The 11,494-nt window shown below is 32.5% G+C and overlaps 1 protein-coding gene and 1 pseudogene across 2 annotated transcripts; one reads left to right on the top strand and one right to left on the bottom strand.

Annotated features, from left to right (window-relative positions):
- Nucleotides 1-150: 150 nt before the first annotated feature.
- Nucleotides 151-5,979, top strand: LOC105966252 (phytyl ester synthase 2, chloroplastic). The gene is made up of 13 exons (XM_088817025.1): nt 151-504; nt 1,470-1,521; nt 1,664-1,719; nt 1,870-2,028; nt 2,152-2,232; nt 2,777-2,876; nt 2,963-3,071; nt 3,161-3,291; nt 3,365-3,737; nt 4,592-4,705; nt 5,201-5,286; nt 5,376-5,485; nt 5,599-5,979. The coding sequence occupies exons 1-13, from the start codon at nt 180-182 to the stop codon at nt 5,787-5,789; spliced, it is 1,887 nt and encodes a 628-aa protein (XP_088673151.1). The 5' UTR covers nt 151-179; the 3' UTR covers nt 5,790-5,979.
- LOC105966253 (putative DNA glycosylase At3g47830) lies at nt 5,834-11,237 on the bottom strand (annotated as a pseudogene). Its single transcript, XR_016030986.1, has 5 exons — nt 11,207-11,237; nt 6,904-6,962; nt 6,277-6,477; nt 6,097-6,153; nt 5,834-6,025 (listed from the first exon to the last, which is right to left on the bottom strand). The product of XR_016030986.1 is annotated as a putative DNA glycosylase At3g47830 (transcript).
- Nucleotides 11,238-11,494: the final 257 nt, after the last annotated feature.

Genomic DNA, 11,494 nt, shown 5'->3' with positions numbered 1-11,494 from the left:
TTTGTTTGGTAATAATTTAACCCTAGTTCGTTCACTGGTTACTTGTAATCTACCCTATTAATTAATAATATCGTTGTCAGATAAAGCGCTAGAATTAGGTCTATAACCATGCATGTGTACCAATTAATGATATAAAAAGAAATATGGGCGTGGGGGATCGAAGAAGCTAGAGATCGAAGATGATCACTACGAAAATGTTCGATTTTTATGGACTGGAGTTTGTTAGCAGGCCATTAGTTCCATCCATGGTGTCGGCGGTTGTAAATGGTTTTCCGGGGAACTGTTTCCGGCGAGTTCTCCGACGCGAAGCAACCGGTTGCCGGAAACTAAGTTCTCTGCATGTGAAAGGGAGCAGTTTCAAGAGTACTAAAAGTAGTGATCGGAGTTCAAAAAATTACTCCGACCAGCTGAAGGAAATCGGTGATGACGGGGGACCACCGCGGTGGTTTTCGCCGGTGGAGTCTGGGTGTAGGTCAAAAGGTCCCCTCTTGCTTTTCTTGCCAGGTCTCTCTCTCTCTGATCAAAATATGTAATAATTAATTGCGGCCACCCCTGATTTATGATCAAAATATGAAAAACTTCCTTCTATTTGGGTAATTACTGCCACCCTCTTAGCTATATATATGTATTATCTTATGAAAAAACCCCTCCAGAGGTAAGTATTTATGGATGTTAAATCGGTAAAATCGAACCGAAATTTCGGTACGCCAACATTTCATACCGTGCACCGAATTGAATATACGATTTGGTTCGATAAATAACCAAATTACATACATTTTATGTAAAAAAATTTAAAAGGAGGGAGTGGTTGTAATTACCCAAACAAGAGGGTTTTTTTTTTCTTAATTTGGTCATACCTCAGGGGTGACCGTAATTTGTCCTAATTAATATAAAAACAATGCATCTAATTTTGTCTTGAGGGTAATAGAATTTCCCCGTACTCTATTTCAATTCGAAACTTTTCAATTTTTAACACTTTTTTTTTCCTTTTAATTACGATTTCCAAAATTATAATTTCCAAATCCGATTTTTTTTGGATTGGAATTGAAAATATATGTAGAATTTTTGGAATTTCTAACTTTTAATCCGATTTTAATTTCAAAAATTATAACATACTTTAATAAGTGAAAAATTGTGGTATTATAACATACTTAAAGTATGTTATAATTTTTGAAATTAAAATTTGATGCGAAATTTAAGTATGTTATAGCATACTTTAATAAATGAAAAATTGTGGTATTATAACATACTCAAATTGTGGTATTATAATCATATTTCGCATGATTAAGCAAAATATGATTATATCATACTTAAATTATATTTGCTAACCATATTCGCAAATATGGTGCAAATCAAAACACATGAATAAAATTTCTAACCATATTTTGCTTAATCATGCGAAATATGGTGTTGTCACTCAATATTACTTCTTTATAAACGTCTAACTTTAAACGAGACGATATTTACAGGGATTGATGGTGTTGAACATGGTCTCAAGTTGCAGCATGAAAGGCTCGGAGAGTAAGCTCTCGTCGAATTTCAATATTCCCCTTAGCTTCATGTGTATAAAAACATTTTTTCGAGTATACTTTCTATATTTACTTTATTATCTTTCCCACTTCAAGTCAAATTAATTATCCTTCTTACTTTTCCATGTATGAAGGATTTTCGATATCCGATGCTTCCACATCCCTATCACGGATCGAACACCGTTCCTAGGTCTCTCTCTCTCTCTCTCTCTCTCTCTCTCTCTCTCTCTCTCTCTCTCTCTCTCTCTCTCTCATTTAACGGATCGGATGACGGATGATAGTTATTGGTTGCCCTAGCTAGCATGCATTCCATTTTAAAAATTTGTTTTATATCGTGTAGAACTAGTGAAGTTAGTTCAGAGTACCGTTAGAAGAGAGCACGATCGATCAACAAAGAGACCAATATATATCGTCGGAGAGTCTTTCGGAGCATCACTTGCACTGGTTGTTGCTGCTCAAAACCCTGATATCGATCTCGTCCTAATCCTCGCTAATCCTGGTGAGCGGGATAATTATACCTTCTTTTAGTTATAAGTTATCCAGGTCCATGGATTTTCTAAGACAAATTGCATTTGTATGAAACCTTTTTATTTTTATATTTTTTTTAATTATTATTTTGCAGCTACAAGTTTGAGCAAATCTTTACTCCAAAGTGTTGCGCCTTTCTCTGAGATGATTCATAAGCATCTGATTCCCCCACCAGGTTTTCACTCCTGCCACCATTGTGTAATCTCAAATGGCTGAAAAAACTCTCGAGTTAAAACACTTTGCAAAAAAAACTACATGAAAATTAGTCAAAGGCAATAAAGACATTATTTGATAGCTTATCGTGTGCTACACGCGCGGATTGCGTCTGGGTGTGTATTTTTGACCCTGGAAAGACCAAAATATCCATTAAATTATAAATTTCAGAAATTACAGATTCACCCAAGAAACATCCAGCACCAAAAAGATCAGTACCTTCTCTCTCCTTTTCTTCCTTTTTTTTTTGTTCTTTTTTAGGATTTTTTTTCAATTTTTTTTTTTTAATTTTGTTGAGTATTTTGTTTTATTTTCAAGTAAGGATAATTTTGTCTGTTCATCTAAGCCAACCGCAAAAAACAAAATAAGGGGTAGTGTGCTTCGTAAAACATAACGTAGGGGGTTTTTTGCTATTTTTTTTCAACATGAGGACTTTTTCAGCAATTCGAAATTACACCGGGGCGGCAATATTTTTTCTTATGAAATTTCGTGTTCGATTTCAACAGTAGAAACAGTTTTGTGGAAGTTGAGGATGATATATGAGATGCAAAGTTATTTGGATTCACATCTTCATGCTGTCGAAGCTCAAACACTTATACTAACCAGGTTTATCAATTTTCAGACACAGATCATTTAGAATAATTAATATAAACCTTTGGATTTTTAAACTTTTACATCATCCACGCATGCAGTGGAAATGATTTGCTGATGTCAAACAAAACCGAAAGCGATAGACTTTCTAGTATGCTGACACGTTGTGAGGTTCGTTCGTTTGTCGACCACCGGGACCCTCTATTCTTGGTAAGAACAAATTAAATTATTACATTATGGTTGCTTGGCATGTAGAATGTTGTTATTATGAAATTGGTGTTTTTTCAATTTTCTTACAGGATGAAACTTTCGATCTCGTCGCAACAATAAAGCGCGTCAGCTATTATCGTCGAGGAGCATCCGTTGATTACATCTCGGATTATTTTCCACCAACCCCTTCTGAACTTAAGACGATTCTTCAACCATTCAGGTACGAAAAAAACATTTATTTCTAAATTTTCAATTTACTTCCATCTAATATAGATCATTTGACATTTGTCCAGATGGATGAACACGGCCCTCGATCCTGTAATGATATCGACTAGGGTTAGTGGAGAACTCGTCCGGGGGCTTGGAGGAATTCCTTCTCAAGGGCCGGTGATATTAGTAGGTAACCACATGATGATGTCGGTGGATGCTGTATTGCTCGTCTCGAGTTTTTGGACCGACGAGAATATTATGGTCCGGGGAATGGCACATCCGTTATTCTTCGAGAGATTGAAGAAGGGTGGGAAATTACCCGATTTGTCCATGCTCGATGTGATTAGGGTTCTTGGTGGGGCTCCGGTATCTGCTACTAACTTATACAAAGCTCTCTCCATAAATTCTCATGTTTTGCTGTATCCAGGGGGTTTCCGGGAGCTATTTCATCAGAAGGTATATATATATAGGGTAAATTACAAACACCCCCCTGAGGTATGGTCAAATTACAAAAACACCCTCTTGTTTGGATAATTACAACCACCCCTCAACTCATCAAATTTAGTGGAATCTTCGAGATTATATGGAATATTATCACTTTTGTACCCGTTTTATCCCATTCAAACTCTACATTATGAAGCAAGATGATAATAATATGTGATTTTTAGCTTGTATATATCAGTTTGTGGTGCATCGGAAACTGTATTTTTTACACAAAAAGAGTACAAACTAGAGCACATTTCACGGAATCTAGATGACTATGTTGAATTTGGCACCATAAAGGTGGAGGTCTAAGAAAAAATCATAGTTGAGGGGGGTAGATGTAATTATCCAAACAAGAGGGGGTTTTTTGTAATTTGACTATACCTCAGGGGGGTGTTTGTAATTTACCCATATATATATGTATATTGGGAAAAATACAATTTTCGTCCCACAAGTTTGCACTTATTTCACATTTGGTTCTCCATGTTCACAAAAAACACATTTTGGTCGCTTATGTTTCAAAAATTCAACACTTTTAGTCATTTCCGTCAATTTTCCGTTAAAACTAACGGAATCAAGCGTGTTCCATGACTGATTTAACTAACGGACTAACGGTAAATTGACGGAAATGACCAAAATTGTTTAATTATTGGAACACGAGGGACCAAATGTGTTTTTTGTGAATATGGGGACCAAATGTGAAATCGATGCAAACTTGAGGGATGAAAACTGTAATTTTCCCTATATATATTACAAGACATTTTTTTTAGTTATTGTATTAATTAAATCTAGACGTTAATGATCGTCTCGTTGAACTATATATTCAGGGTGAAGAACACAAACTGTTTTGGCCAGCTAAATCGGAGTTTGTGCGAATGGCGGCAAGATTTGGCGCCAAAATTGTACCTTTTGGTTGTGTTGGTGAAGATGATGTTGTTCAAGTAAGTCAATATGTTGTTTCAAGATTTGCTTTTAGCTAGAGGGGAAAATTACAGTTTTCTCCCCCTTGAGGTTGCATTTGATGAGTACCAATATATATTACCAAAGCATCACCATAAGATTTGACTTAGCTTATTTTAAACAGTTGATAAGCTCTTACATTTAATAAGCTGTTTTAAAAGCTGATATATAAGCCCATAAATCACTTCACACAGTACTACTTTTGTGGCTTATAATAACTTGTGATCTTGATTGTATAGGGACGGAAAACGAATAAGTGGTATTGTATATGTACAATTCATCATTTCACCGAAATAAGTCGAAATTTATCTGCAAACACATCAAACTTCTAAATCAGATACTCCCAAGTTGATTTTTGCTTAATTATGTCAATCTTTTTATGACATTAAAATGTAAAAAAGTTATTTTTACGATCGTCGAACTTTAGTGACTAGTGGTTTATCTAACGTACGATGGGAATTTCTTTCTCGAACCAGTTGTTATTAGATCGCAACGATCAAATGAAGTTTCCACCCCTCAAGGCCTTCATCGAAGAACTAACCGGCGAGGCTGTTAGGTTAAGGTAAGTATAATACTCTATTTTCATATATATATATATATATATATATATATATATATATATATATATAAACATAATACATATATATACAGGAGTGATGCTGAAGGAGAAATACGGGAGCAACTTTTATACTACCCGGTAGTCCTACCGAAAATACCCGGCCGCTTATATTTCCGATTCGGAAAGCCAATCTCAATGGAAGGTATTTATATCGGCTTCAATACGAAAACGAAAAAACGTTTCGTAAATACGGAAACAGGTATTTTACTTAATTTTTTTCGAGACTGATAATTTTGGTCTGTGTTATTTCTGCAGGAAGGGAGGATATTTTGACAGACAAAGAGAAAGCTGATGAAATGTATTTAGAGATACAAAACGAGGTACACAAATGCATCGATTATTTGAAGGAGAATAGAGAAAAAGATCCGTATAGGAATCTTTTAGCTCGATTATCTTATCAGTGCTTCAACGGCTTCGATTCTCAAGTCCCAACTTTCGACATTTGATATTCTTTTGGAATCTTGTTTTCGATGATAATTTGTTTAGAATAAGCTAACAAAGGACAACCTAAACCTAATTTCTTATTCGAGCATCGTTTACAAATCTTGCCGTGAGTCATGTATAGAAGACAATTGAGGTCAAACTTGAGTTCGTCTGGAATTCGCTTATTGAGGTGGAGATACGTATTTTTTATATTAGCTGACGATGGAATCCAACCCATAGTTTTAGCTATCTGAAAAACCTGTTAGACGATGCTTATCAATTTACTTAAGTAGAAAAAAAAATCGACGATAAAATATACAATGTACTCACATGTGTGTCCACGGGAAAATCGTCGTGCTGCAAATGAAACATCAATACACATGACACCTATGAGAAAAAGAAAATCCAATCAAACAACGTGTTAATCTAAAAAATTAACCAATCAAATCAATAAGAACTCAATTAAAATCGTTTTCGAAAAAGGTAATATTTATATTGGCGGAAAACTACTGTTTTAGAACCAATTCATTTGAAAAAAGAGAGCTCCGATTTGACCTCATCGATAGAAGATTCTCTCAAATACTCCATGCACAACTTCCCTTTTCTCTCGAGCAAACTACTCAAAAGATTCTTTATACAAGACGACTTTGTCGGTGCTAGGCCCCCGCATCTTATTGCATCCTCAACGCACTTGGGATCGGCTGCAAGAATCTTATTCCAATTAAAATCATAAAATACTTGGATTTGACTACCCTTTACGGTGTTAAATCCTAGAAGAAATTTATACTGCAAGCAAAGTCGTTCAAGTTTGGGAGTATAATAATTACAATCTTTAAAATCTTCGATTTTATTGCGATTTTAACGAGTTTACTTTGGGCCAAACACAATAGTTTTTTCATATTCATCAAAATAAGTGAAGCTCAATCATTTTCAGCACTCCATCGAGTGTTTTCTTCGATTTATACGACTACGATTTTACGATTACGATTTTACGGCACCCTTTCGAGATAAATGCAACTTCAAGAACACAATCCAACTTCACATGCACAAAACCCAAAAAAATGCAACTTTTTCAAGAATTATCAAAATGAACTAAAAGAAAAGTAGTAGAAGAAGGGTTAAATGTTAATTACATACATCATTCCAAATAGGAAAAGCACTTTTGAGAGAAGCAAAAGCCCTTTCAGAATTAAGCCCTTTCAAAAATCAATCAAACTATTGATCCTAATCTTAAAATTGCCCGATGTATTTCACCGGATGTAGTATTTACAAAACCCTTAAAATTCTTAACTAGAGCAACTAAGGAGTTTTAAGTTTAAAATACCGACAAATTAGGGAAACATAATCACCCACTTTTTTTTTTTTTTTTTTTTTTTTAATTAAAATGTCGATGTGTGCCTGCCACTCAATGAATGAAATCCGTTTTTCTTATCCAAATATTGTTCCCTTGTTTAAAAGATAAATTAAAGATGAGTTATAATAATTAGAGCCGATTTATTAGATTTATGTAATGTATCTAACATATGACTATCTGTGGAGATAATTTATTGGGGCTTTTGGTCACGCATAAATGTTTGAATTTTTTATGTGAGAGAAAGTAGTGTTGGGTGGCAAAAATGAAACCTAGAGGTTGGTGTTTTTATGTTTTATTATCATTAATATCTTTTGTAAGCACATATACATACAGAATAATAAATAAATAAGGCCCCGTTTGGTTGCCAAGATAAGCCATGATTAACTAAATAGTTGGGCTTAATTTGATGTTTGGTATCCTCAATAACTTGCCGGGTCGACCCGCCAAAATTATATAATCATGGCTTATCTTGCCTTATCTTGGCTTATCTTGCCTTTTAATGAGTTTTTTTTGTTGCACCTTTCAAGCTCCAATAAAATAATTGGGTCTCATTAGATTATTTAATCTTATCTTGGCTAATCTTATCTTGCCAACCAAACGAGGCCTAAGAATATTATAAATAGGTGAGTATGATATATTGATCGGATGCATTAATTGAACTATCAAAACATCCGTACCTAATTAACCACAAATACTACATAATGTAACTTTCTTAAAAAGGGCAAAATAGGAATGACAAAAAAGTTAAGAAATAAAAAAAACATGCTTATGTATTTTTTAGCACACACAACCTCGTGAATAATATGTTTTAAGGGGTAGATTGCTTATAAAATTGAATTACGGAGGTTTTTTTTATAATATTTATAACACGTGGATTATTTTAACAATTAGAGTAAACACATAGGTAATAAATGCAATAACCAAACAGTATAAGATGTAAACTAAATATTCAAAATAGACATACTACTACCAAAATTTTCAGTGTTTGTTTTTTATAACATCATTCAATTCGTTTTGTCACTTGCATATCATTTATGAAAGTATCATCGATCTTATCAAAAAAAATTCATAAAAAATATTACGACGACATACTAAAACAAATGTAGTTTCATTTTATGTGTTATAAAAGTTTCATATAATATCTTTATTGTTAAAGATGTTTATTTAATTTACGCATTTCGATAAAAGAAGCTATAAATTTATATCAATTAAAACAATAATAAATAAAGACATTCTAGAGTTTTGAGATTTAAATCATAAAACTAAATCAAGCAACTAAAAATATTTTACGGATTATTAAAAAGAAAATTCTGATGATTCATAGATCCTAATCAAATTTGAATTTTCCAAATAATGGAATACAAAGTTCAGAACCTTTTATATTTGGTCTATGTGTTAAATAAAAGAATAAAAAAAAAAACAAAGAGAAAGATCGAGAGAGAGAGAGAGAGCAATAAGGTGCCAACATATTAATTGGATGTATTGGTTGCAATATAAATATTTTTTTTTACCTAAATAACAATAAGTAATACATACATATATAATAATGTACTACCCTAATAAGGATAGAATAGGTATTAAAAAAAATACATACTGTATAAAATATGATCATTATAAAATGTGAACGGTACAAGGCATATATAAATTGCATTGATCAACAGCTTATACAATGCAATAATACACTTTTACACAAGAAGAAAAAACTAAAACAAAAATTCAGTATATATATATGTCAGTCGTAGCTAAGTGCTCTTTTTTGTTATTGTTATTGTTACAATATTTCACTAGTTATTATTATCATATGGACTCGGACTCTGGCAATAACTTCATGTGAATGTGTCATAGCTGCACTGCTACCAAAGGAAAACAAATGTAAATTGTTAACTTAAATCCAGAGAGTAAACCAAGCGAACAATTAAATCAAATTTTTGTAACAGGACATATATATGCAGCAGAAGAAGAAATATAACATAGATTTGGACATCACTTTCCTCCTGGCTTTATCAATCCCCGACTTGGAGCATTCAAAACCAACCCCTTCATCTGTAAACATATCTATTTTTTGTTGAAGAAAATAAAAATACAAGTTATAACTAAAATTTGTACCTCTTTTTGAGACCTCGTAAATCTTGATTATGTTGAGGTTCGAACTTTGTATAATGCCCTAAAAAAAACCATTAAGTGGCAATTCATCTGCTGCCAATAATAGAATTTATTAAAATAGTTTGGTTGCTGAAATTGATACACAATTATAAGAATAATAGTAATCATAAAATACAAAAGAACATCATATCGATACTTCAAACATATAAGAACACTAATGTCAGGTAAGGAATCATGTAAAATTACAACATAGTTTATCAAAAGAGACAAAAGGCATTTGTTTTGTTGTTTCTGTCAAAGTAGGCATAGTTCTCTTGTTTATTTACTAAATGAATTGTATCTATTAAAAATTAAGGCATGATATTTTCTTTAATTATAACCAGCATATATATGTACTTGAGAAAAAAAAGAGTATCAAGCTTCACCAGAACAAGGAACGTGCCAAAATTTTCATGAACGTCATGTAAAAAACCCATTTGCATACTAAATTTTAAAATTCCCTGTGCAATAAAATTACAGACTATCAATATATATGATTAAAAGAGGTAAAAAAAAATAACAACCATTGAAATTCCATGAAGAGCAAAATAAAAGCAGGAATAATCAATTCTATGCAATTAAGTTTTCGAAAAGATATGTTCAGATTAACAATAGCATGAATCATGCCAAGAATAAATATTGCTTATTTCCTAGACAGCAATTATGTCAAGCGACATAAATATTGCACAAGTTGGAAAAAATTCCCTCTTCGTGAAAAATAATATGAAACAGGTTGCAAATTGTTATATTTGCTTAATTAAAACATAATTAAACAGTAAACAAAAAATTAAACGTCAAGGCTCTCACGGTGGACACAAAATATGAAGATGGTGAGAGGATGTGCAGAGAGGATAGATGATGATGGTTTCATCGATATATGGGGTTAAAATATTGATTTTGAATTAAAATTCATATAATTTATAATTAAGTTTTTAATTTAAATGAAGGGTTATTATGTAATTTTACGCATCACCCATGTATCGTTCTAATTTTTATTGGGTCGTACTTATAATATGTGGCGCATTTTTATTGGTGGATTATGGTCCGAGAAGTACAACCCTCTCGGACCCTAGACAACCCCTTAAGAGTTAACTACACCATTATCGTACTACAAGAAAGAAAAAAAAAATGGAATTAGTGAAACCCTAATTGTGACAATATCACTGGTTTGTGTTGGACATCTAATTTTATTTTCAACGACGACGATTCAATATTACATCTAATTTGTTTTATCTTATAGACCTAGTGAAGCTTGTTGAGCGTACCGTTAGAACAGAGCACGATCGAGCAGCAAAAAGACCAATATATCTTGTTGGAGAGTCTTTCGGAGCATCACTTGCACTAATTGTTGCTGCACATAACCCTCATATCGATCTTGTCCTAATTCTTGCTAATCCTGGTTAGTTGAATCCATACATTTCTAAAACAAATTTCATTTGTTTTATTTATTTATTAAATAATAATAATAATAATAATAATAATAATAATAATAATAATAATAATAATAATAATAATAATAATAATAATAATAATAATAATTAATAATTTTGATCATATCGAAAGATATTTTTTTATACTTGTACTAAACGACGGTGGTTGTCGAGATATATGAATGTTTTAATCTATTCATTTTGTGGGTTATTGGTCTGAAAGCTATTTAATACGTTTGGCATTAAAAAAAATGTTATGAGGTTATATTTAAAATTAATTCTAAAAATAAGACGTAATATCTTATCAGCTCTTAAAACAGTTTATCATACGTAAGAGTTTATCAGTTGTTTAAAATAAGATCAGCCAAACAGGCATACAAACCTTTATGTAAACATAGTTTCAATTATAAATCTATGATATTTAATTTTTGGGTAAATTCCATTTTCCCCCTCGTGCTCTGACCTAGAATCACTTTACCCCTCATATTCTCAATTGTATCGATTTACCCCCTACATTTGTACGCGTACTGTCCCAATGTAGTCATTTCCGTCAATTTTCACATTGTTGACTTTGACGTCATTTGGTCAAGATCTGTAAATTAGAAAAATGCCACTTCTTCCTATTACACTTACGTTTCTTCTTCTTCTCCCAATTAAACCCACAAATTCAAGCCCTAATAGTAGCAAAAATCAAGAACCAAAAACTGATCGATCCCACCCAGTGCAAATAAGAAAATATATGAATGTGTGAAACTTTCGTTTGGTAAACCTTTGGGCTTCCATTTCCATTTTATTATGTTTT

The sequence above is a fragment of the Erythranthe guttata genome, chromosome 4, assembly GCF_056151865.1.
Source record: "Erythranthe guttata isolate IM_541 chromosome 4, IM_541, whole genome shotgun sequence".
Taxonomy (NCBI): Eukaryota; Viridiplantae; Streptophyta; class Magnoliopsida; order Lamiales; family Phrymaceae; genus Erythranthe; species Erythranthe guttata.
Note: the sequence above shows the minus strand (reverse complement) of the source record. Positions and strands in the feature narration are given on the sequence as shown.